This window comes from Topomyia yanbarensis, chromosome 2 (genome assembly GCF_030247195.1).
Source record: "Topomyia yanbarensis strain Yona2022 chromosome 2, ASM3024719v1, whole genome shotgun sequence".
NCBI classification, from domain to species: Eukaryota; Metazoa; Arthropoda; class Insecta; order Diptera; family Culicidae; genus Topomyia; species Topomyia yanbarensis.
This window is the reverse complement of record NC_080671.1, coordinates 121515994-121540094: the sequence shown is the minus strand read 5'-3', so window position 1 is coordinate 121540094 and position 24101 is coordinate 121515994. Positions and strand designations below refer to the sequence as shown.

At 38.8% G+C, this 24101-nt stretch overlaps 5 protein-coding genes and 1 long non-coding RNA gene across 7 annotated transcripts; 3 read left to right on the top strand and 3 right to left on the bottom strand.

Annotated features, from left to right (window-relative positions):
* Positions 1-4342: 4342 nt before the first annotated feature.
* On the bottom strand, positions 4343-5525 carry LOC131679818 (uncharacterized). The gene is made up of 4 exons (XR_009303852.1): positions 5455-5525; positions 4995-5264; positions 4615-4942; positions 4343-4562 (listed from the first exon to the last, which is right to left on the bottom strand). It is a non-coding gene; the product is annotated as an uncharacterized LOC131679818 (long non-coding RNA).
* Positions 5526-6448: 923 nt separating this feature from the next.
* Positions 6449-8585, top strand: LOC131679811 (tRNA pseudouridine synthase-like 1). Its single transcript, XM_058960561.1, has 6 exons — positions 6449-6569; positions 6829-6953; positions 7010-7138; positions 7513-7821; positions 7879-8134; positions 8200-8585. The coding sequence occupies exons 2-6, from the start codon at positions 6907-6909 to the stop codon at positions 8434-8436; spliced, it is 978 nt and encodes a 325-aa protein (XP_058816544.1). The 5' UTR covers positions 6449-6569; positions 6829-6906; the 3' UTR covers positions 8437-8585.
* Positions 8586-8915: 330 nt separating this feature from the next.
* LOC131679810 (E3 ubiquitin-protein ligase rnf146) lies at positions 8916-10859 on the bottom strand. Its single transcript, XM_058960560.1, has 3 exons — positions 10600-10859; positions 10442-10530; positions 8916-10380 (listed from the first exon to the last, which is right to left on the bottom strand). Exons 1-3 carry the CDS (start codon positions 10733-10735, stop codon positions 9592-9594), a joined length of 1014 nt encoding a protein of 337 aa, XP_058816543.1. The 5' UTR covers positions 10736-10859; the 3' UTR covers positions 8916-9591.
* A 5116-nt stretch (positions 10860-15975) lies between these two features.
* Positions 15976-16981, top strand: LOC131679817 (PHD finger-like domain-containing protein 5A). The gene is made up of 3 exons (XM_058960568.1): positions 15976-16112; positions 16182-16372; positions 16815-16981. Exons 1-3 carry the CDS (start codon positions 16061-16063, stop codon positions 16902-16904), a joined length of 333 nt encoding a protein of 110 aa, XP_058816551.1. The 5' UTR covers positions 15976-16060; the 3' UTR covers positions 16905-16981.
* Positions 16982-18509: 1528 nt separating this feature from the next.
* LOC131679815 (uncharacterized) lies at positions 18510-19414 on the top strand. The gene is made up of 4 exons (XM_058960565.1): positions 18510-18740; positions 18809-18873; positions 18932-19154; positions 19233-19414. The coding sequence occupies exons 1-4, from the start codon at positions 18681-18683 to the stop codon at positions 19392-19394; spliced, it is 510 nt and encodes a 169-aa protein (XP_058816548.1). The 5' UTR covers positions 18510-18680; the 3' UTR covers positions 19395-19414.
* Positions 19390-22607, bottom strand: LOC131679807 (leukotriene A-4 hydrolase). 2 transcript variants are annotated; one of them, XM_058960553.1, is made up of 8 exons: positions 22480-22607; positions 21586-21646; positions 21382-21497; positions 21000-21326; positions 20800-20951; positions 20335-20740; positions 19944-20275; positions 19390-19890 (listed from the first exon to the last, which is right to left on the bottom strand). In XM_058960553.1, exons 2-8 carry the CDS (start codon positions 21626-21628, stop codon positions 19431-19433), a joined length of 1836 nt encoding a protein of 611 aa, XP_058816536.1. In that variant the 5' UTR covers positions 21629-21646; positions 22480-22607; the 3' UTR covers positions 19390-19430. The 2 variants fall into 2 exon arrangements, with proteins under 2 accessions (XP_058816536.1, XP_058816537.1); XM_058960554.1 differs by lacking the exon at positions 22480-22607 and adding an exon at positions 22445-22463.
* Positions 22608-24101: the final 1494 nt, after the last annotated feature.

Below are 24101 nucleotides of genomic sequence, written 5' to 3'. Positions count from 1 at the left end.
GGTCATATTTTTTTGGGTAAATACTCTTATTTCACCCACTGTGGTCTACTTGACAATTAGTTGGATACAACATAACCTAACTCTGTCGTTATTGTCTATTTTTGTTGTCTATTCTTTGTGTTATAGTTGTAATTATTCAAATTGTAGGATCTAAAAGCAACAAAAAATTGAAATGGCTATAAGACGATATGCCCATGTTTTCAATCGTCTCAAAGAATCTAAAATAATGGAAGAAATTCGAGCAAATTCAACAGCAGACGATTCCGAAACTGATTTGCAAAGCGAGGAAGAAGTATGGTGAATGGTATTGCTTCCGACGATGAATCTTATGCAGACTCGGCAGAAAAATCTGAATATGTACTCCGGTTAGGCATCAGAAGAAATTAATAGCAACCCAGAAACATTTATTGGTCGTGTTCTAACGAAATGGAGCTCAGAACCAATCGACAGTCAACGTGATCTTCCGAGTACTCACCTTTTGGAAAAATTGACCTTTTTACATCCATCGCCTTATACGCTGAAATCGGGATTTGTTGCGTGTTCGTACTCATCATCCTGTAATGCCGGAATCGGAAGTCGGATCAATTAGAAATTCAACAGCAGCCAATGGGAATGCTGTACCTTTCATTTGAAACCAAGTTTGTAAAAATCGGTAAAGAATTCGCTGAGAAATAGGTATGACATTATCTTAGGAACTTGGTAAGTTCCCCTGGGGCATCAAGAACCGCCATAGCTGGCCAATGTGGTCGAAGTGTCTTCGGTGGGTCATTAATGATCTAGACATGCAAAGCCAAGTAATGTTGTACTTATTTTAATATATAGTGCATCATTTGGACATCATGGTGGTATCAGTTTCTATGGAAATTTGCTGTGTGATTGTACTCTTCAACACGTAACTCCAGAACCGAAAGACGGATCAATAAAAAAAAATCAATAGCGACCGATGGGAAGGCTGTACCTTTCATTTGAGACTAAATTTGTACAAATCGGTCCAGCCACCTCTGAGAAAAATCGTCCATACATACATACACACATACACACACATACAGACATTTTACGATCTCGACGAACTGAGTCGAATGGTATAAGAGATTTGGCCCTGCGGGTCTCGGTTAAAAAGTCGAAATTTCGACCGATTGCATAACCTTTCTATAGGAGAACGGCAAAAAGGAGCTTCAATTTAGACGGGCCTGAGAGGCCCGGCTTGCCCTTTAATGTTAGGATTTTAGCTTGCCTTCACAAGGGTTAAGGATGTCAATAGGGATCTTTAATTTGGATAAATTATGCCAGTTTTTCATATGTATTGGTAGCAGGTGTCCTTACGAGTACACTCATATCATTCTTAAACCTTAATTCTTCTTTTATGATTTTTAAATTAAAAAAAAACAAATTAAATTCGACCAGCAAACTGACAGTTGTCCTACTAAATGACGTATCTGCAAATATCTCGTTCGCCTCATTGTTAACCGGGACAGCACCCCACACAGCATGATCTGGTACTTTGTCAATCCGCTAGCATCCTGCCATCCCAAGTTTCATCTGCAAACAATGGTAGATCTGATAAGGCAACCTATAGGGTCGTGCAAGTCGCATGGGTTTCGATGTGTTATTGTCCTAAAAGGAAACAAACTAAAAAATGTTTTTTCAATAGTTTCGGGCCAAAAAATTGAAAAAGGACTGAGATATTAACTCACAGTTCTAATCTACATCTGAATATGCCTTAACCCGCACACCCCTAAAGATCCCTATTGCTTCGCGTATACTATTTATAAAAAAAATCATCACATGCGAAATGACCAGTAATAAACTAATGAACCTTGCATTTAAAAGCAACCGGGAAAGCATCTTCTAACGATGCAGTACCTTAATAATATCTGTTCACATCTGTGCGATTTTCAGTATAATTTTGTACCAACATTTATCACCAGAAACTCGACAATTGCCAGCTGTAGCTGCGTTTACCGAATAAATTTCTTGCAATTCACCTGGCTTATCAGTTTCGTCTAAAATTAGTGTCCTTGATTGGTTTCTTTTGTATAGCAATCTCCCAATTACATTATAGGTCCGATTAATAGCCGTATTGAACACTGTTAGTCAACCGATTTTCGTAGACCGATTGCGTATTCGTACTTTCGAATAGTAGATGTTCTGTATTTTCCTTACGGGTCGAGTACCGCTGTTGAATATGTCGGATGGATGCAGTTAATTGTGTGAACCTGTACCGAAATCAGTTTTTTTTAATGGAAAAACGTACTGACGTTAATTGAGAACAGACATAAACGCCTACAATGTTCAAAACCATGAATCTGTAGGACGGTTTGTCAAATTTGACACGACTGATGATTTGTCACAATTGACATTGGACGAACGACTTGTCAAAGTGGGGTGCGCATTTGGGGATGCAGCCACCAACGAAAAGCTGAATAGTTATGAAATGTGAATGTAAGGTTAATACAACGTTGATTAGATATTGCGTGAGTTTGATTTTGCATATGTGGTTGCAAATGAACTGTCAGAATTCTTAATAATGGTCAATTAGGCCATCCACGATGATATATTATGTTTGACAATTGAGCATTGTAAGATGACGTCATATGAGTAAAAATGCTCGAAAAAATGACAGTTCAGCGAGCTTGTTTACATGGTATTAGAATTCGAACCAAGTTTTTTTGTACTGGATGGAATCAAAAATTTTCTAAGTCTGTGTAAACAAGCTCTCTGAACTGTCAGAAAAGTGAGGTTATACAATTTCATGCACTGTTCTTTTGAGTTCTTGTCGGCGGGTCTCACGAACACTAATGCAGTTTCCTGGTTGAAAACAATCCCATTTGATTTTGCCGTCTTTGTTTATTATTTTCCACCAGCTAGTGATGTAGTATTTGTGTCATGTGGCGTGTACGTAATAAAAGACCTGAATGACGATATAGTTACGTGTATTGTTAAGAGAGACATGAATAAATATTTAATTTAATTTTTAAATGCAGCTAGCATTGTAAATTCTTGGTAGAGGTGCGATCTTTTAGGTACAATTATTTTCGGCAATTGTAAGAAGCATTCAAAGGGAATCTGGCAACGATTAACGCTTATTGTCTTCAGATTTACGGCAGGGCCAAGTCGAGAAAATTAAGAAGAGCAAGAAGCCTGTTGTCGTCTCTTCTCTTAGGTCATTAAGAGCATGTTCAGGAGAGTTTCAGTTTTAGATTTATAATTTTGACAGTTCTATAATATAAAACTGGAAATTTTAAAACAGGAACTTTCTGTCCCCAGCAGCAGTTTTAGCGGGTGTTCTATTTAGTTTAAAATTCATTTCTCGCCATGCCTTCAGCGTTACTGCATTCAAATTTATTTTTCCCCAGTCTATCGGGTCTAAGCAAGGGGCGTGACACTTTCAATAAATTATAAATTATTATAAAAATATAATGTTTTTGTAAAATTATAAACTAATTATAATTTTATACACCTATACATTCAACAACTTTCGAACTTATATTCGAACTTATTCTCAGTGTGCGGTGAATTTATAAGTGTTGTTTTTTTATTGTTGACAATGTTAAATTGAAAAAAAATCGCAATCCGCTTCAAAATAATTTCATCCGGAACCGATCTGATTGCATATGACGTTGAAGAATACTTACGGAACAGCAGGTAAACCAACTATTATATTAATCTGCAAACCAATCTTACTATTTTTCCCTTCTTCCAGAATGTTGAACAAACATTCTAAGGATCACAAATAAATTTAATCTACATACGGAATTCCATCCGGAATGTGAGCACTTCGTTTCGACCAACTTCAATTGGAAAATATTCCTGTAGAACTTTTACGGCAAGTTTGAAAATGTAGCGTTGAAGGCAAATACACTCGGATGCGATTCTTGAGGTCTTCTCGTAGCAATATTGCTGCAGTACAGACAGGTTCGTTGCCACGGGGGATGTTTCAACCTGTACCAGGATGCGGGAGTAATACTTGGCCCAACAGGATGTGGGAGCAATACATGCTCTGGTCGAACGGCGCGTGAAGTTTTTTAACGGACATCATAATTTTGTAACGTAATCATGTTTTGCCTGACTTGGGGAAACCAACATAAACTCAACATCATGAGAGGAAGGATTGCCTTAATGCACGTGAAACTTTTCTACTGTCCGCGCAGTGGCGATAACTGCTTTCGATTTGGTGAACTGCCGAGGCGAACAGGTACTTTTCCCGCTCGATGAATCGCAATCGAGGTCCTTTGGTTGACGAGGATCAATTTGTAGAATTACATCTTCTGAAGAATATCGCGCATCATTTGTTTCCTTTTATTTTTTTCGTCGAGCCGGGAAACTATCGAATAAGACGAATCTTTTCCCACTGAATCTAGGCGATTTTCGATGTTGTCTCACGAGAATGAAGAAAAAATTGCCGCAAATAGGAAAACACAAGATTTCTTACCAAAGTGGCCGGACGGCACAAGAGATGGTTTCTTTTGTGAAACTTCATTGGCAGTTTTTCCTCTATTGATATCTATCCCTGATTCAGGTAGTGTAATTTTGCGCTCTGGGAACACCCGTCATGATTGGATCTAAAATAAAATCTATTAGTCACGGTACTAGAAGCATGGACGAGATACTAACGGGAAAAACCGATTTTGGTGTGGAACTCTGTGTTACCGGAACTGCTGCCACTGGTACATAAGTGTTACAATTATTATTTCCGTGTTCTCTTTCTTCCGGTAGGAAGAATACTATTTCTCGTGCAATTTGCTTGTTGAAAACTTTGAGGGACGAAAGATCGCTATATCGGTCATTGTGGTGATCCCCATTATCCGCAGGTTGTTGACATCCCTCAGTATGTCCATTTGCTTGGGTGAATGCGTTTGATTTGCGACCGTTTGAATTTTTATCGTGCATGCTTCAAAAACGATCGAAGGAAATCGGCGTGTTGGTATGTCTCAGACAGCAACTAAAAATATCAAAAAGTCATTATGCTGTTTTTATGTTAACAAATATCTCACCCTGGTGCTACAGCCACAACGCCGTAGTGAACTAAATTACTGTCAATTCAATAGTGATGCCTCCTGCTTGCGGTGCTCCCGAACTGTATTGTATATGCAGTGTAGCTGTAGCGTCAAACCTTGTGGCAGAATCGTCGTTTTAACGTTATTGCTACCGACCGGTCGGATGATGGAACCTCTTGAATTTCTCCTACTGCTGTGAAATGTTGACTAAAGGCGCTGGAATAATGGTTGTTTGTTGCTGTTGTTGCGGTTGGGAGGGCTGAATCACTACCGATGTTAAGAGATGGTGTAAATAACTGATTAGAAACAAGACTGGGATTTGCCAAAACCCGCGTTTTTATATCTGGCTCCGCTTTCACTATACCAGGATAGGTTGTAATTCTTGCTGGCTCTAGTTAGTACCCGGCAGATACAAACTAAACCAGCAAGAATTATGAATAAATATTTGGCTACTTACCACTTCTCATTGATTCAATCCCATTTTTTCATTGTTTACAATCGCACGCGTAACTAAGCTGAGTACTATGGTAACGGTTGTTCGAATTTATTTTTCGAACGTTCAAAAATTCGAATACGTTTGTAACTTTTATAGATAATTATAAATAAATATAGATCGATATAAAAAATATAAAACCAGGTGATATATTTTTATAAAAGAGTGTCACGCCCTCGGATGTAGTATTTGTGTCATGTGGCGTGTACGTATAAGAGCCGTAGAAAAGTCTATTCAACGGAGGGTTTGGCAACAAGTTTGTTTTGCTCTGCTTCTGCGAACACAAAAACCCATCCGACAAGCATATCTATTCGATTCATTTGACGTTGGATCGAATCGGCGATTTTGTCGCATGCGCACCCGCCCGGTCAAACCATTCGGAATTTGATTCGGAATCCTGAATGGAGTCAGTATGGATTCCAATTCAAATGCAACAACCGATTCTGAATCGGAATCGGTTGTTGCATTTGATTTGGAATGTAATCCATCGGATTTCTGAATGGAGTCATTATGGATTCCAACCCTCTAAGAACGCCCTCTAAGAACGGTTGGTTTCAAAATCGTCCAATGAAGGACGTTCGTTGGACCAATTTGGGCATCGTCCAAATAACCGTTCAACGAACGTCCATCGTTGGACCCGTGTTGAACGATTTTGAAACAATTTTTTGGACGTCTCAGTGGGCGGTTGGTTTCAAAATCGTCCAATGAAGGACGTTCGTTGGACCAATTTGGACAACGTCCAAATAACCGTTCAACGAACGTCCATCGTTGGACCCGTGTTGAACGATTTTGAAACAATTTTTTGGACGTCTCAGTGGGAAATCAAATGCACCAACCGATTCCGACTCAGAATCGGTTGTTGCATTTGATTTGGAATCCATACTGACTCCATTCAGGATTCCGAATCAAATTCCGAATGGTTTGACCGGGATACTGACTCCATTCAGAAATCCGAACCGGTTGCGGAATGAGTTTAACTGGGCGCCCGAGTAACGTCAGAAGAAAATAAACAAGAAAAATATTTAATAATCAGCTAATCAGAAACGTCTCATGGATTGCCTAATTGCGGTAACTTATTTCTCGAGTACTTTTTCAAATGGACGTAAGTAACAATGAGAGATTCTCTTTGAGGTCTTTCTCTTCTGTTCATTACTCGGCCATTTCAACATTTACTACTCTACTCTTTGCATAATATTGTAGTAAAAACCGTCGGCTTTCGATATGTACTGGAAAATTAGTACAAAGTGTTGTAATGACGTCGTAATAAACGAAAGAGAAAGTAAACAAAGAGAGGCTCTCAATGTTACTTACGTCCATTTGAAAAAGTACTCGAGATTTTTGCTTTTTCTTTGCGTAGACTCTTCTTTATAAACTGTGCTAGATTCACTTCTACTGATTATAAATTCCAATTCATCAATGTTTCGTTATCTGATAAATTTGTCTTACATTGGAACTCAGTTCAGGTATTTATCAGCATAACAGAAGAAAATTTTTATGCTTCAGGTTATAACATTTTCAGAGGCATTCAAAAAAACCTCATAAAAGGCAGTTTGGTGTCAGATGACACAAGCTCGGTCGAAGGTGTTTTGGAGATTGCATTGAGAAAACTGCACCCAATCAACGATTTCAAGATTAAATTATCTAGTCGGTGAGTATGGTAGTATTAGAAGTTTAGAACAATTTTCGATAAAGGAAAATTTCAAGCTTGGAATGCCCTACTTGTCGACCTTTTTATAACGAATACGATTGATACTAGAAAAACTCAGAGCACTGCCACTATACTCTAATCTGTTAGTTTAATACTTGACTCCAATGTCACCGTTCGTGATATATCTGAAACCGATCTGATAATTAGCAATACTTGCAGCAATTAATTATCAATCATGACTGCCAGATCTAGACGAGTAATAAGTAATTTATAAGCAGCACTTAAATTTGTCAGTTCCAAAAACTTTGTGTCAAGTCAAGGAGTCAAAGTTAGTTGACCGGTACAACTCACTCAAAACATTATTTTTTTCTCAGGACCGATGCCGGAGTCCACGCTCTTCACAACACGGTTCATGTCGACTTGGAACGATGTAATGGCCGACCTTACGACGAGGAACAGATTACCCGACGGTTGAACAGATCATTCGCGTCCCAGGCACTTTCAATTAGAATACTTAGCACGCAATTGGTTCCTATGACTTTCCATGCACGGATGTATGCCAAATCCCGCACCTACATTTATCGGTTGGGCTTGCTGAGGCAACAATTTTGTGTTGGTTCAGGTCAGCACCCCTTGAACCGCTTTGTGCCAATCGAAGAACATGACAGGTGTTATTTCATCTCGTAAATATTATCTAAACCGAGGTTTCGTAATGATTAAAATCAGCATTCTAATTTTAGTCATGAACACTTCGACATCGAACGATTAAAACGGGTGGCCAGTAGTTTTGAAGGGTATCATGATTTTCGAACATTTATGGCAACCTCACGGGGGAACGAAAGACAGTTGGATCCATCATTTACACTTAGGCGTATTCAGTCTATCACAATAGAGCGTGGGACATGCATGGCATCGGCATTCAATAGAGATTTAGCGGAAAAATTTTACGATTATTGGGATATTCGAATTAAAGGGCGATCTTTTTTGTACAAGCAGGTGCATGCAAAAGATCGATGATTTTTCTTTCGTTTTCTGAACCACAACTATCCAATTTTTTTTAGGTCCGACGTATGGTAGGCGCCTGGATAGCGGCAGCCGCAGGACGTATTACCGAGCGCGACGTGTACGAAATGCTAACAATTCCATCGTCACATTCGTGGTGCGATCAGTCGGTGGTAGTCCCGGCATACGGACTTTATTTGTGCCACGTTGAGTACGATCCAGCAGATCTATCAATATCCCTAGATGAGCTTCCTCGATCAACTACGGTTGAAGAAACAAGTGTTGCAACCAACTGAAACGACTGTTACGTACATAGATGGTAGTCGAAAAATCTTTCGAGGTGAACTGGAGCGAGCCGCTCCTGCCACCAAATTGGGATTCGTTGTGGATACCAGTCCCGATCAGGTTCCCGCTTGTATTCTGAGCCAGTTCTTGTATCTAGGTTCGCAAGACTGTGTGCGACTAGACGTACTTGAAAAATATGGCATAAACCACGTACTTAGTATTGGTATTGAAACACCACCACTCGGAAACTGCAAGGGCATCGAAACTCGATATATAGAATGTTTAGATTTGCCAGAAACCGATTTATCTACAGTACTAAAACAATCAAACGATTTCATTGAGAGGTGTCGCATAGCGGATGGCAAAGTTCTCGTTCACTGTAATGCGGGAGTGTCGCGATCTACCTCAGTTGTAATTGGCTATCTTATGATGAACCACGGCTACAATTTTTCACAGGCCCACGGATTAGTAAAATGCAAAAGACCTTGCGTGCAGCCAAATGTAGGCTTTATTAACCAGTTGAAAAGCTGCAGTAACAAAAATAGTTGATGATTCTATTCATTTCGGTATAAGTATCTTAGACTAGTACCTCAAAAATATTGATTTCTGATTTCATTTGTTCTTAACGACTAAAGAAGGAAATAATTGTTTGTCATGTTACAATTATGTAAACTAAAAAAAATAAATTCTTATTTCAGCTTAAATATAAATATGTAATGTTCGTAACGCGCCCTGTTTTTACGGAATCGTCCAGAAGACTAGGCTATCTGCGTCTACTGCTAATCAATACTATCAACATTTAAATTCACACTATTATTGGATTACTACACTTTTATTGCTCACATTATGAAGAAATATTTTTATATGAATGTACTCAACGGACATACTAGATGTTTCCGGGTAAACACTATGTATGAGATACTAATACGCAATTGAATGGAGTAACAAGAGGCATCCTGTCTCTCTGAAGGATTTTTACACTTAAAATTGAGACTGAGCACTGATCTATTTAAGCAACGGGAGAACAAAAGAATATGAAGAATTTACATATACTTGACACCATGCTTTTTAATTTGATTGCTAAAGTTCAACCTTTTGAACGATTCCGTACAAAATGCAATATACTTAAATCTTATGTGCATAGACAAGCTACCAGTGCCAATAGTTTAGAGAATAACATGGTTGTTGTCCTCGTTATCGTCATCGCTATCACTTAGTGGAAATAGATCACTAATGCGTCTTCTTACAGCAACTGGCTCTGCTGTTTGCTCATTCAACCGGTGCTCGTCCAACGCCAATGAACTTAGCTGATTAATCGCGTCGGCCAACTCTACATCTCCGCCAACGTTCCGCTCAATGCCACTAACAATGGAACCACTGGAGCTGTTATTCGTATCACTGTTGAAGCTACCGTCCAAATTAACCCGACGAATTTCCTCCTCTGTCTCTTCTTCCTCCGCTTCTTCTACGACAATATTTCTATGCATTTGCAATAGATTAGTTTCAGCTTGCAAATCGGCCGAACTTAACGCCCCATCTAGGTTAGAGCTGGGTGCAGCTCCTGAAGTTAGATCGTTCGTCTCCAATCGTAATCCTGCCACTCCCTTTTTTGGAATTGTCGTTAAATCTCTTTTGACACGACGTATTCTTGATGGATCATTTTGTCGAATTTGACATTTGTGCTCAAAATCTACAATATATAGGAACCCAGCTACCAAGATTTTGCAAAAACGTTCCTTTTTCTGGAAGAATTCTTCAAGCTCCTGACTGGTGCGTTCATCATACTGCCACCAACCGTTCCGACCTTCGTAGTACCACTGATATTCTGCACCATCATTCGCCTTTGCTGCCTTTTCCACTTCCTTCAAACCGTTTACTAATTGAGGATGCTCTAGATAGCTCGGGGGAATGTCCCGACGACACATTGCGCAACGACGATTTTTGAAGGCAACTCCCTGGAACAACAAAACATTCGTCATAGTGCACTTCAGCCAATAAAAAAGTATTATTGCTTACCTTGACGCAAAGAAAACAAAAAACATGGCCACAAGGAAGTCTTGCAGGATGGATACATGTTTGTAGGCAAACAGGGCATTCGAGTTTAACTGTGTTGTAATAGGTAACATAATTAGGATCACCAACAATTCATTGCATAAATGTAATAAACTGCTCACCAATCTCTGAATCAGATTTCTCCTGTTTGTTTTCACCGCCATTGCTCGTAGCTTCTGATGACAATGTCCCAGAGGCTGAAGTCGTAGCTACGGAAGTTGAAGCAACAGATGCGCTATTTTCCAGTGATTCCGCCATTGCTGGTTTGTCTTAGTTGAGATTTTTCAGCGCTATATTGCCGAAATTAATTAGAAATTATAGGAATAATATATAGAGCAGCTTTCCTATAAACACAAAACAGATGAACTTGACGTTTGGTTGATGCATTTTCAACTTGTCCAGGGTGGCCAGGTTTAATTACTGAAGATGCGCTCAAAAGTTTATCGGCGCTGAGAACCGCAAAATAATGTTTCAAAATTGTTCAACATGGGTCCAACGTCCTATACATTGAACGATTTTGTATCTACCGTTTTAAGGGGGTTGTAAAATATACCCAGTGAGCAAATTTTCTGGCAGAGACCGCTCTGCTAGATTTCTGTACGTCTTGGTTTGGCAGCCCTGTAAGATTTCTGCGCGTATTCCCAGTTAAGCTCAGCCGGAAATGAACCGGAATTCCGGCTGGTTCCAGTTCGTATTCCGGCTCCAGTGACACAACCGATTCTAGTTAGAATCGGTTGTGTCACTGGAGCCGGAATACGAACTGGAACCAGCCGGAATTCCGGTTCATTTCCGGCTGAGCTTTACTGCCCTCTAAGAACGGTTGGTTTCAAAATCGTCCAATGAAGGACGTTCGTTGGACCAATTTGGACAACGTCCAAATAACCGTTCAACGAACGTCCATCGTTGGACCCGTGTTGAACGATTTTGAAACAATTTTTTGGACGTCTCAGTGGGTGGGTTCTCTCGGGTTAGTTGAGCTAGGGCGAACTTGGTTTCGCTCGCGTTTTCTGGCAAATTTTGACAGGAACCGAGCAAAACCCTGGCATAACTCGGACATAAACTGTGCAAAGATCCTGGCAATTCCTACCTGGTAGAACTTAGCACGAATCGAGCAAAACATCTGACAAAGATGTGGCAGGAAGCGTGCAGAGATCTTGGCCGTACATTTCTGAATGGATTCGGGATAAAAGTGAGCAGCATCGGTTAGTTTAACCGCTTCTGTCAGAAACGGTTGTTGCATTTGAGCGAATTCGTTGCCAGAATTCTCGCATAAATCGCGCAAAATGCTCGCAGAAACTCTGCCAGCATCAATTTCGCTTTGCTCAACTTTTGCTAACTTTCTGTTTGCCACGCTGACCGGCCCGGAATCGGTTCCGGAATGGATTTGACGGATAGTTCCCTCTAAGAACGGTTGGTTTCAAAATCGTCCAATGAAGGACGTTCGTTGGACCAATTTGGACAACGTCCAAATAACCGTTCAACGAACGTCCATCATTGGACCCGTGTTGAACGATTTTGAAACAATTTTTTGAACGTCTCAGTGGGTTGGGATAGGTTGGTGTGGCGGCGCTAGTGTTTATTGTATATTAATTCAAATGTTTACACACGTTTTTTAAATATTTTTGTTCGATCATGGATGTCTGTTCTCTGTGCATATACCATCCTCTACCGTATATATGAGACTATAAGCAGAGACTAATCGAGACTACCAACTTACGAAGAAACACTCAACATTCTATGGCACGTTGCGTACTAGATTTTTTGAAGTAGCAGAGAGAGCACGGTCCCTTCAGTTTTGCCAACATTGAAGAAATTATCAAGTTATCTGCTGTTTTTTGTTTGTTCAAGTTGGTAGCAGTACTTATTATTTATGGTCGTTGCTACATGCATTCGATTTGCTTAGCAACCTTTTTGAATGTTGTTTACCCAGATCGTAAACAACGAGGTGCGGAATTGTTCAGGTTGGGGAAATACAAATAAAAATTTTCTTCGCAAGTTCCCAGGGGATCGAGCACTGTAAGTCCCAATTTAATTGGAATCGGTCTGAAAGAAATACACGTCTGTAACGCATTTTCAATTCCAGATGGGTCAAATACTACTCCGGTGAGCTTGAAGTCACAGCCTTGCTTATCGACGAATATGCTTAATTTATTATGAGGAATCTTGTTTTCGGAACGCTTTTGATCCACCCAGAGGCAAAATTTTTGACATTTTTTTATATTCTGACAAGATAATTTTATAAAACCAGGTTGAAGAAAAATACTATATGCCCTCTATGATGGAACCGAAATATTATCAAACGAATCGAAGGTAAATTTAAAATTTGAATGATTGACACTAATAAAACAATGAATTATAGATTAGATGATATCAATGTTGATAGTGTTAACCACTTCGATGAAATGTTGGAGGCTTCAAGAATAATAAAATTCGGAACTGAGTTGAACAACTGGAGACAAGGCTGAATGCTTTTTAATGAGATATAGCCCGTTATACACATATTTAATTGTAGTACTGTTATTTGTTACTGAATAAAAATAAGATGTATGTTAAACATAATAAATATCATGTATTTGTAGAAAATGTTTACTCGTGCTTTCACGCCCTTGGATAAATTCGGCAATAGTTTCGAGCAAGGTTCAGTTTGAAGTTTCGTCTTTTTTTTGTCGTATATATCTGTTATCTGCTATGCGATCTAGAGTGGTTTTAGGTGGAATATATATCACAATGTAATTAATATTCGTAATTGTAAGAGTACACAGTACAATCTGACATTGTTGTTCTATTTTTAAAGAACGATGCTAATGGAACTTGCCACGTGCCTGTCGGTTTTAACAACTGTTCGCTACATAGAAATATATGACAAGTTTAGTTAAAAATGTCACTATTGTATGGAATACAAATAGTTGTCTCACCTGCACTGATTAAAGTATAACTTTTCGCCCTAGTACCTCTAGACTCAATTTGGATAGAAAATGCCCCGGCATCTTTAGGGCTATCGCTGAAATAAAGTTCCAGGGCTCCAAATATTTAGATTTAATCTTTTTTAAGATTTGCACTCTATCGAAGGCCGAAACCAGGAAAATACACATTCCTCAGCTCTATATGTCTGCTAAAATAATTATTGATGTCAAAGAAAGATTTTCTCTTTAGTATCGTCGTCAATAAATAAACACGCAATAATTAAAACCAGGAGAAGCAAAGCATGCTTGGTTATCGAGACGTGTTCTGTTTGACATTTCGAGGGACCTCTTGTACTACATGAACTAGTACCTCTTGAGCCATGAAAAACTCGCGAGTCCGCCGTCTCAATTAGTCTCTGCTATAAGGGATTATAGACCAAACCTGAAGAGAATATGGCCGAAGGTACCCAGTGAGCAAATTTTCTGGCAGAGACCGCTCTGCTAGATTTCTGTAAGTCTTGGTTTGGCAGCCCTGTCAGATATCTGTGCGTATCGTCGGGTTAGTTGAGCTATAGGGCGAATTCGGTTTCGCTCGCGTTTTCAGGCAAATTTAAACAGGCACCGAGCTAAACCCTGGCATAACTCGGACATAAACTGTGCAAAGATTCTGGCAATTCCTACCTGGTAGAATTTAGCACGAATCGAGCAAAACATCTGACAAAGATGTGGCAGGAAGCGTGCAGAGATCTTGGCCGTACATTTCTGGCTCGATTCTAGATAAAAGTGAGCAGCATCGGTTAGTTTAACCGCTTCTGTCAGAAACGGTTGTTACATTTGAGCAAATTCGTTGAGAGAATTCTTGCACAAATCGCGAAAAATGCTCGAAGAAACTCTGCCATTCAGAGATGCCATATGTGAAGACATGTCTTCATTTTGAAGACATTTGAAAGGTTGTGAAGACGGGTTTTTCATTTTGAAGACAAATTTGTTTGACCAATTTCTGGCAGAATTCTGGCTCAAAAGCTAAAACCGATTCAGAATCCTGGTCGGTGAAGACAAATGAAGACATTTTTTCATGCGAAATGTGAAGACATTTGAAAAATATACCTGGTATCCCTGCTGCCAGCATCAATTTCGATTTGCTCAACTTTTGCTAACTTTCTACTTGCCACGCTGACCGGGTACTGGTTCTGCCCTCTTAGTAAAAAACTGTAGTTTTCGGTAAAAATAAGATAATATTAATAGTTTAACCCCGATCGTCTGTGAATCCGTAGGCAAAACCAAAACAGAATTTCACGGAGAACTTTATTCTATCTGCCTCTCGTTGCTTCTGTGTTATATTTTATGCATTTAACATGCTCTATCTATCCACTCATTGAATACTTACTAGAATTATAACGCAAGAAAAGCTAGAAAATGTATTAAAATTACAGCAGAATACAAGAGACGGAAATAGTAAATATCTCGACAAACATATGATTACGGCTGAAAAGCCAACTGTCAAAATTCTCTTTGAAAGGAAATTCCGGACAAACCGTTACTGGCTAAACACAGTTCATATCAGTTTTTTATATGATAATGATGATGGTCCCACCTCATATACTGACTCCATTCAGAAATCCGAACCGGTTCCGGAATGAGTTTAACTGCCCTCTAAGAACGGTTGGTTTCAAAATCGTCCAATGAAGGACGTTCGTTGGACCAATTTGGACAACGTCCAAATAACCGTTCAACAAACGTCTATCGTTGGACCCGTGTTGAACGATTTTGAAACGATTTTTTGGACGTCTCAGTGGGTGGGCACAGATACCTACCCACTGAGACGTCCAAAAAATGTTTCAAAATCGTTCAGCACGCGTCCAACGATGGACATTTGTTGAACGGTTATTTGGACGTCGTCCAAATTGGTCCACCAAACGTCCTTCATTGGACAATTTTGAAACCAACCGTTCTTAGAGGGCATTTACCCAGTTAACCTCAGCCGGAAATGAACCGGAATTCTGGCTGGTTCCAGTTCGTATTCCGGCTCCAGTGACACAACCGATTCTAGTTAGAATCGGTTGTTGCACTGGAGCCGGAATACGAACTGGAACCAGCCAGAATTCCAGTTCATTTCCGGCTGAACTTTACTGGGTAAACTCATTCCGGAAACGGTTCGGATTTCTGAATGGAGTCAGTATGGATTCCAAATCAAATTCCGAATCAAATTCCGAATGGTTTGACCGAGGTTATAGGGCCACTTATGTGCAGCTATAGTTAGGAACTGCGTCATCAGTCAACCATTGTACTTCATGCGACGAGCAGATTTTATTAAAAGTGACTAAAAACTAGGAAGTTGACCGTATTATTTTACATAACCTGTTTTTACTGAAAAAAAAGACTTCAAATATTTTTTACGTAATAGGAGAAGGGTGATAAAGAAATTTGTGACAGTTTGTTACATGGGGGGAGGGGGGAGTTAATTTTTCGATGCGTTATTTATGAATGATCGCATATATCGCATAAAGTATCGCAATTCTTTTATAAATTTCAATAAATTTTATTGGAATTTGGGAAAAAATAGTCTACCGATATTTGGAAATACAATCTGGCAACCCTGTAGACCTTCCTGTTTCTTTTGACGCTGTTTATTTTCATAACGTTGTTTACGGGAGCGATTTCATCAAAATTGATTTGAACAATGGCTAAGCATCATCCGGATTTAATTTTTTGCCGAAAGCAACCGGGTGTTGGTAAGTATCATTCAAACTTATACCTGTTCTTGAGAAACAAGTTAAATGGCATTTTTTCTATCCTAACAGCCATTGGCCGGCTCTGCGAAAAGTGCGACGGAAAGTGCGTTATTTGCGACTCATATGTACGTCCGTGCACGCTGGTTCGGATATGCGATGAGTGTAACTACGGTTCCTACCAAGGACGATGCGTAATCTGCGGCGGCCCAGGCGTTTCTGACGCTTACTACTGCAAAGAGTGCACTATCCAAGAGAAGGATGTGAGTAGAAAATTTGTTTACCGAAGTTGTTATCTCTAAACAGACTATTGGCGATTTCGCTTGAACCTGAAACTATGTCAGGTTCTAACCCCAACCGCTGTCAGTTCATACATTTTGACAGCAGTTGGGGTTAGGAACTGACTCAGTTTCGCCCCAAACAAAAAACCACATATGTCGGATTACCACGATGTAGAAGTTTAATGGCCAATGACGATCGTCTGCACCGTTAACTATTTTATTTTAAAATCTGTCGAGCAACTTCCTTGTCCTAATTACCAGCGTACACTAGAAGGCTGTCGCTTGCAATGAGATTGCAATTATGTAAAATATCTGGATTGCTGGACAAAGATAAAGACATGACTATTACAAACAAAAATGGAGCATTTTTCGGAAAAATGTTTTCATATCAACAATCTAACCAATTTTACATGTTGCCTTTCAGAGAGACGGTTGTCCAAAGATTGTTAATCTTGGTAGCTCAAAGACGGATCTGTTCTACGAAAGGAAAAAGTACGGATTTAAACAGCGTTAAAAATGGAATAGAATCATGGAAACAATTGTAAACAAATACAAAATAATTTACATATAATAAAACGGATTTTACATCAACATTCAATTTTTTGTGAACGCGAATTTGGGTTCTAAATGAGCGACTGATAGTTAAAGTAATTAGTATAGAATCTATTATTCCTAGTAACCTTATTATATTATGATGTTTGATAAAACGTCAGCATCCGGTTATGTCGACGAACCTCTGTCAGTCACGAGTCAATAATGTTGATTATTAAAATTTCATTAATGTTCTAAAATAACGTTTGGCGTTTGTCAGTATTTTCCCTTTTATTGTATTGAAGTACTAAGCTTGTTTGAAGTCGGCCGATTTTCATGTGCCCGCGTTTTAGGTTAAATATGAAAGAATCAAAGAAACGAAAATGATAAAGAATTTCGTACCAAGGACCCTTTAGAAATTACCCTAGGTGGCCGCGGACCCCCACGGATAAACATCGATTTTGTATGCCATCAATATGTTATTTTCAGTTTGTTAGAAAACAAGACTTGAAATTTCAATATGCACTCGGAAAATATATTTTTATTCGTGAACTCCCAGCGGCAATTTCAGGGCCCTCTAGGGGTCCGCGGACCCCAGGATGAAAATCACTGAATCTAGTTAAATCGAAGCAGTTGACGAATAATAAAATATACGAATAGATTAATCTTTTTCTAAAGTCACACATCATCACACATCCAATTTCAATTATTTATCATTGACAGTGATTGCCATCGGCTCTGGCATTCCCTGATTTTCAATCAAAATGTGACTCGGCACAACGCGCTCAATCTTCTGAGTATAAACCCTTATTCTTGTTTACGACGAATGCGAGATTCGTGCGAAGTGGGTTCGAACAAATAGTAAGCCCATTTGATTTTCCTGTCGTAAACGGATCGACTTTCGTTCGAATCTCGCATTCGTCGAAAAGAACAATAAGCGTGATAATTTACTGTGTCAATTAGTTGACACGGTAAATTATCACGCTTATTGTTCTTTTCGAGCCCTTTTAAAATTAAATGTCTTCAGCTGAACTTTCACTTAGTAAGTATTTCAGTCATACTAATTTTTTTAACCGCATCAGAATTTGTTTTACATGCAATTTTCATATGTAACCGCCGTTTATAGTTAGACAATCGGGCGGTACTAATAATGCAATAAAATATTCGCTCGCCGGTCGAACAGTAGTGTCAGATAATGACTCCACATGGCTCCTTTCACAGATTCAATTTTTTCGTTATTCAAACTAATCGTACAGTCTATGGAATTAGGTACAAAATTGATGTGTATATTTCCGATCAGATTGTGCAAAAATCTGTTTATGTTGTTCAATACGATGGCAGTTCAAAAGCTCGGAAACTATTACGACCGAAACCAAATTAAAACGTGACCCCAATATACTGCAGCTATATGCATATCTCTCCAATGTGCTACGGGATTTGCTATACACATATGACACTTATGCGAATAGCGGCAGTATAGTAGCGGTAGTAGTATTCTACTTCAAAGTTATAGGATGAAATAAATAATTTCTCTGTGCAGACAGTCTTATCTTTGGCCCGATACAACAAGTTCCGTTATCTGTATCAGAAATCTCAATAAACGGAAAAAGTGACAACAGCGTGTAACCATACTTGAAATTAAACATTTCAACTTCCCTATTTGTCAGTTTGGTGGCGGTCATTAGACTGAGAAAATGTGCATTTTACAACATTGTAATTGATCTACTCCTTTGCGAAATAAAATCAGCTGAGTTTCAATATGTTAAGTGGAGCAGGATTTATATTGTCTCCACCAGGAATATTGAAAATAATCTCATTGGTACGTAGATAAAAGATAATTTCATGGAACATAAACACATTGCTTTAAAATCGTATTACAAATCGTAGCTATGCATGATCATTGGAGGATTGATATTCGTTACTTCTGGTGATTGCACTGAATCGCACTTTTGGTAAGTTTCTTCTTCGTTTGAGTTGGACAATCGGTTGATGAGACCTTCTTTCTAACAGGGCTGTCACGTACATAATATCCACAACCGTGAGTGCCGTCCTAGCTATGCTATCCTACACTGTATATGCACTGGATCTAGTGAAATCGCATACTACAATAAAGATACAACACATCGCTGAGATAACGTTCGCATATGCCGCCTTTTTGCTGCTGCTGATCGTCTCTGTTATCACGATGACGCAATGCTCTAATAAAAAGCTTGCAATCGATCACGTTCCTGAGGTACGTAAGGGAACTAACATAAGTTTAATATGTGCTACTACAATCTACAACTAACGCTTTTTTGTTTCCTCTAAACAGCCACTGACAATTATCGGAGCCATTTTGCTTGCAATTGGAGGCACCCTCCTTTTTCTGGACTGGCGCTCCAAGGAGCAAATGGATGATATCCAGACGAATATTCCACACCAACAACCCCAGCGTTCAGATCCATATCTTTCAAGAAAATCAATTCTTATTTAACAAGTTCGATACATTTTATTAATATTTAATATCATTTCAAATGTCCAAATCCTTGGAAACGCCGTAGGCACACATAGACATCATCTGATCTTTAACTTTGTTATAGTTTGCAACAGCAATTGGTTTAGCTTCTTGCCAGCCGGCTAGTTCCTTGTAGATTGGACGAACAAATTTCATGCGGAAGTTGCTATTCAAAAAGCTCAGAATTTCGTCCATTTTATCCATCATCCTAGCGCGAATGTACAAACGAACAAATCTGAAGCGCAACTCAGAATTTCGGGTTGCATGAAGGTCGTATGTTTGACCAAGCAATTCGATTTTCTCCGATGTTAAATCTTTGATTTTCTTTTTATCCAGTAACTGCGCCAAAAATTCGATAGTTTGAATACTAGTCAGTTTCTCCGTCAGTATTGAAGAAGATTTGATGCTGTCAAGTTCGTTATCCGCCCACAGTGTAGCATGCTTTTTACAAGCGTCCAGTAAGGATCGATCATAGCTAAAGAATCAACTTGGGATTATTTAGAAAAGCGGCAAGCGATGGATACTTACTTTGGAATCACCGGTGGCAAACCCTGACCAAAAAGCCACTGGTCCCAATCAATGCGCTCCAACAAAACTTCATTAGCTGGATCGGCCCGGAACCATTCGTACAAAGCCGTCCTAAAATCGCTAGTCAAAACCGATTGATACTTGAACTTATTGAGGTAAGATCTAAAGAAGGGTTCAAACTTTGCCGGTCCATCAAACAAATCTTCGAGGTAACGCAAAAAAGTAGATCCTTTAATGTAGGGTACTGTAGAAAAGGCATCATCGGGAGAACACTCGCTTAGATCCACTACCAACTTCGTCAGTTCCGGAGTTGCCGACAGTTGCGTTTTTATCTATAAGTAATAAAATTATATTAGCAGCTGTTCGTAGAAAATAATTGTAGTTTCCTTACACAATCTGTCAGCTCACTCAATCCATGTAAAGCATGGAAGTCCCGTACCGCACTACCGAACAACCGCCCAACAATTTTTTGCTCGACAAAAACCGTAAATCCTTCATTCAACCAAAAATGCTCAAAGTTTCTATTAGTCACCAAATTGCCCGTCCAGCTATGGGCAATTTCATGCGCAACCACCGTTGCCAGTGACTTGTCGCCAGCCAGAAGAGTAGGTGTCACAAACGTGAGACATGGATTTTCCATTCCACCAAATGGGAAGCTCGGTGGCATGACCAGAAGATCATAGCGCCCCCACACGTATGGTCCACATATTTCTTCGGCTTTGGAAATGAAATCCGCTGTTTGGGAGAACTCTTCCGCCGCCTCTTCAATTTGCTCTTTTTCTGCCCAAACGCTGGAGCTGGAAGGAATCAATCATTTAATAAAAGTTTAATAGGCGAAACGAACAAGTTAGTTTACATGGGGCCGATTGTTTTCTCCACAAGTGCACCGACAACAATGGCCAGTAAATAGCTTGGAATGGGTATTTTTTGTTCAAAGTACGAAACTTTTGGTTTCGAAGCTTTTTTAACCGCGCTCATCAAACCAATAACGTTCGACGGATGGTGAATCTGAAACGTAACGATGTAGTGATAAAACCATATTTAAGAAAAACTTACCGTGGCATTGTAGGTGAATTTAACGGCTGGTGAGTCCTGACAAGGTAGTACTGATCGAGCATGGATCGCTTGACATTGGCTAAACAAATACGGATGCTTTTTCCCGCATGTTTGTTCAGCCGTTAACCACTGGAGGGCGCTTGCCTTCGGATCCGTCTCGTACTCAACTACTACCACCAGTTCACCGGACGTCTTTGAGGGTAAGTATACTGTAAGTTTTGAGCCAATATTCTCGACGTGTGCTCCGATATCCCAACTCAACGGTATCTCACCTGCAGATGTTTTGACCGTTATGGATATGATTTTCAGCTCGCTAGAATCTAGAAACTAATGAACGAAATAATTAATATTTTTCGCTGCACTATTGCTTCCAGAGGCGTACAATTTCTTCAACGTCATCTTTCAGAGTTTTGAAATGTAGCGCAGCCTTCCCAGAGATAGTACACTTTTCGAAGTTAACCTTCCAATCAAGGTCCACGTGATGAATAATCAGCTCATCTGCAAAGTTGGTAAATCATTACAGAGAACGACGCATTCGATAGTATCCAAGTGAATTGTTGATAACGTTTTGTGCCGAAGTACTTACGGGCATTTGAATATGAACTGGGATCCGTCGGGCTTAAACGCATTTTGATGGTGATTGATTTCTGCAATTAGTGATACACAAATGAATAAAATGTTAGGACCACACGGAACAGGCCATACATATAAAATTTATATGAACATAGCTAATCTTTGAACAATTGTAGCCGATAACGTAAAGGGGGCATTAGAGTGAAATATACCGATATCGGGCGTTTCCAGTGTTCATAAAATTGTCAGCTATATCAATACAATAATAAAACGTAGTAACCAAAATAAGTATAATTTTTAAATCTAAACTATACTTGACATAAATTAAACATGTGGGTAATAGGCTACCGGACATTTAACAAGTTACAAGTTGGGGTAATTCACTTTAGGCACTTTTTCCCTTGTAAGCGGAAAACATGTTTTTCTTTTAAAAATATGCTAGTTGAGTGTTGTAGATTCATAAAAAAAGGGCGGAAAGCGAAAATTTTAATAATTCATTATTAAGTTTAGGTTATCTACCTACATTCTATTCTAGTCGTTTTGCTAATTTACTGATTAATATTTGAAGTTTTCGGCAAACTTAGAAGTAATATAACTAAACAGTGGATTTTTAGTGCCGAAAAGTTATTTACCAAATGCAATAATTCTGTATAATTAAATTGAACTATATAGACAGAAGAACCTGTGCTACGCATTGAACATTCCACTGGCGAGATGGATCAACTATGGTCTTAGCTGGCAACAACCCAAAAAAAAAAAAAGAACATTCCACAAAGTTGATGATCTCATCTAAAAAAAATAACTGCAGACCACCTGTTTGCATATTGTCTCACGATGCAATATAATAGCAATATAGCAGTTGGTGTACAAACCTTGATTTTATTTTAAGTGATGGAATTCAACTTACAAGAATTATTATCCAGCGAATAAGCTATATTATTTTGGGATTTTGCTGAAAACGGACCTATCTTTAATTGCAACAGATAAAAACTGATTGTTCAATACACGGCAGTTATCAAATTCATACCAGCAAGCCGCAAGATAAATAAAGAACGTCGACCACACAGTAAAATATTATCACGTTTAATTCAAGTGATTTTGTACTTACGTCAGTTTGTCACATATTACTACCAATTGAAGTAAATCACATAACTATTATAAAATCGACGTCACCTCAAAATTATTGTTATATAGCGCATTGCGCACATAATAAGTGCGAATGAAAGTGCGGAAACGCGAATAGAACTGCGCTTTTACATTGAATCACCTTGGTGTCTATTACGCACTTATGTATTACCCAACGAGGAATAAGTGCGCCTCATACATGAAAACGATTCAATGTAAAAGCGCACTTTTATAAGAAAAATCGCACGTTCATGAAGTCCAGTTTTAAATGCCACGAATAATATATTCCGTTCAATTTCGCATGAATTAGTATTTTTTCTGGTAATTTTAGAAATTTTAAACAATTTTCTATCAAAATCAATGTTGCTAAAAAATCGAAGAAAATGCAACAAATTTCGACAAACATATGATTACGGCGCAAATGCCAACTGTTAAAATAAAAGAGATTATAACTACTAGAGGTCGCATGTCGCTGCTACACACTTAAAATCCATTACCTACCAGTAGGTGATTTTAATTTGCTGTCCTTATTTCACTGCCGGAAAACATGGGAGAGGGAATGATTTTTTTACTCAAAATTAATGGGATGAAGTTTAGTCGGCTTTGGGGAATATCTCATTATTTTTGGGTAAATTTGGACTCCTTCTCTTTCGTTTTTCGTTGGAGGAAGTAGGATGTACAGTAGGGTGTCCCAAAATGACATCATGTTAAAAAAGTCATCGGGCTCACTTCTTAAATGAAAGGTTAGGGTATTAGGACCACTTTCTTCTTCGGAGTGAGTTTGCTAAAACGCTTCCTACTGGTGGCGACTTTTGATTTTTTGAAAAATGGGCCGATTTTGGATAAAATTTCAAATGTATGCCTGTTGAAGTGATCCTGAACTGTCTAAGATTTTTTTCAGCATTTTTTTATTTTTCTGGAGATCCAAACGGAGCAGTTTGGTTAGTTAGTTTGTACAAATTTTGAATTATAAGAGCGGCAGAGCCATTAAAACTTAGTAAAAAGTGAAATTTTTTGTGCTTTTCAGTATTTTTTCTTCAAAACTGGGTATCTACAAAATTTTAAAAGTACAGAAAACACTTTATATAGTTGAGCCGAATTTAGGGGCGTAATTTTGCTGAAGAAAATGTATAGCTACGGCTAATGGGGTATAAGTTATTTACGTTTTTGTTAAATAACCTTTTGACATTTTATGATATTCATAAAAATAACACTGTTCTACAAAATAAAACAACTTAAGTGGGCTTAGTCCGCATATTATTTTTCGGAAAATAGAAGGAAAATGATGAAAAATGGCGTTTTTCACTTGTCTCTAGTACATCAGAATCGGCGTTTATGAGCATTTGACGATTTTTTTTAAAAAATATTTTCTATATTAATTGCCTCCTAGCGGGCTTGAAAATC

Coding starts and splice junctions, on each gene's coding strand:
- LOC131679811 (XM_058960561.1), top strand. CDS start 6,907: ATGTTTCGTTATCTGATAAATTTGTCTTACATTGGAACTCAGTTCAG. Junction 7,139..7,512: donor AAGATTAAATTATCTAGTCG/GTGAGTATGGTA, acceptor TTTTTTTCTCAG/GACCGATGCCGGAGTCCACG. Junction 8,135..8,199: donor GATCTTTTTTGTACAAGCAG/GTGCATGCAAAA, acceptor AATTTTTTTTAG/GTCCGACGTATGGTAGGCGC.
- LOC131679810 (XM_058960560.1), bottom strand. CDS start 10,735: ATGGCGGAATCACTGGAAAATAGCGCATCTGTTGCTTCAACTTCCGTA. Junction 10,531..10,599: donor GAAATCTGATTCAGAGATTG/GTGAGCAGTTTA, acceptor ATTACAACACAG/TTAAACTCGAATGCCCTGTT. Junction 10,381..10,441: donor TTTGTTTTCTTTGCGTCAAG/GTAAGCAATAAT, acceptor TTGTTGTTCCAG/GGAGTTGCCTTCAAAAATCG.
- LOC131679817 (XM_058960568.1), top strand. CDS start 16,061: ATGGCTAAGCATCATCCGGATTTAATTTTTTGCCGAAAGCAACCGGGT. Junction 16,113..16,181: donor CCGAAAGCAACCGGGTGTTG/GTAAGTATCATT, acceptor CTATCCTAACAG/CCATTGGCCGGCTCTGCGAA. Junction 16,373..16,814: donor GCACTATCCAAGAGAAGGAT/GTGAGTAGAAAA, acceptor GTTGCCTTTCAG/AGAGACGGTTGTCCAAAGAT.
- LOC131679815 (XM_058960565.1), top strand. CDS start 18,681: ATGTTAAGTGGAGCAGGATTTATATTGTCTCCACCAGGAATATTGAAA. Junction 18,741..18,808: donor TATTGAAAATAATCTCATTG/GTACGTAGATAA, acceptor TACAAATCGTAG/CTATGCATGATCATTGGAGG. Junction 18,874..18,931: donor TGCACTGAATCGCACTTTTG/GTAAGTTTCTTC, acceptor TCTTTCTAACAG/GGCTGTCACGTACATAATAT.
- LOC131679807 (XM_058960553.1), bottom strand. CDS start 21,628: ATGCGTTTAAGCCCGACGGATCCCAGTTCATATTCAAATGCCC. Junction 21,327..21,381: donor AAGATGACGTTGAAGAAATT/GTACGCCTCTGG, acceptor TTCGTTCATTAG/TTTCTAGATTCTAGCGAGCT. Junction 20,276..20,334: donor TGAGTGAGCTGACAGATTGT/GTAAGGAAACTA, acceptor TATTACTTATAG/ATAAAAACGCAACTGTCGGC.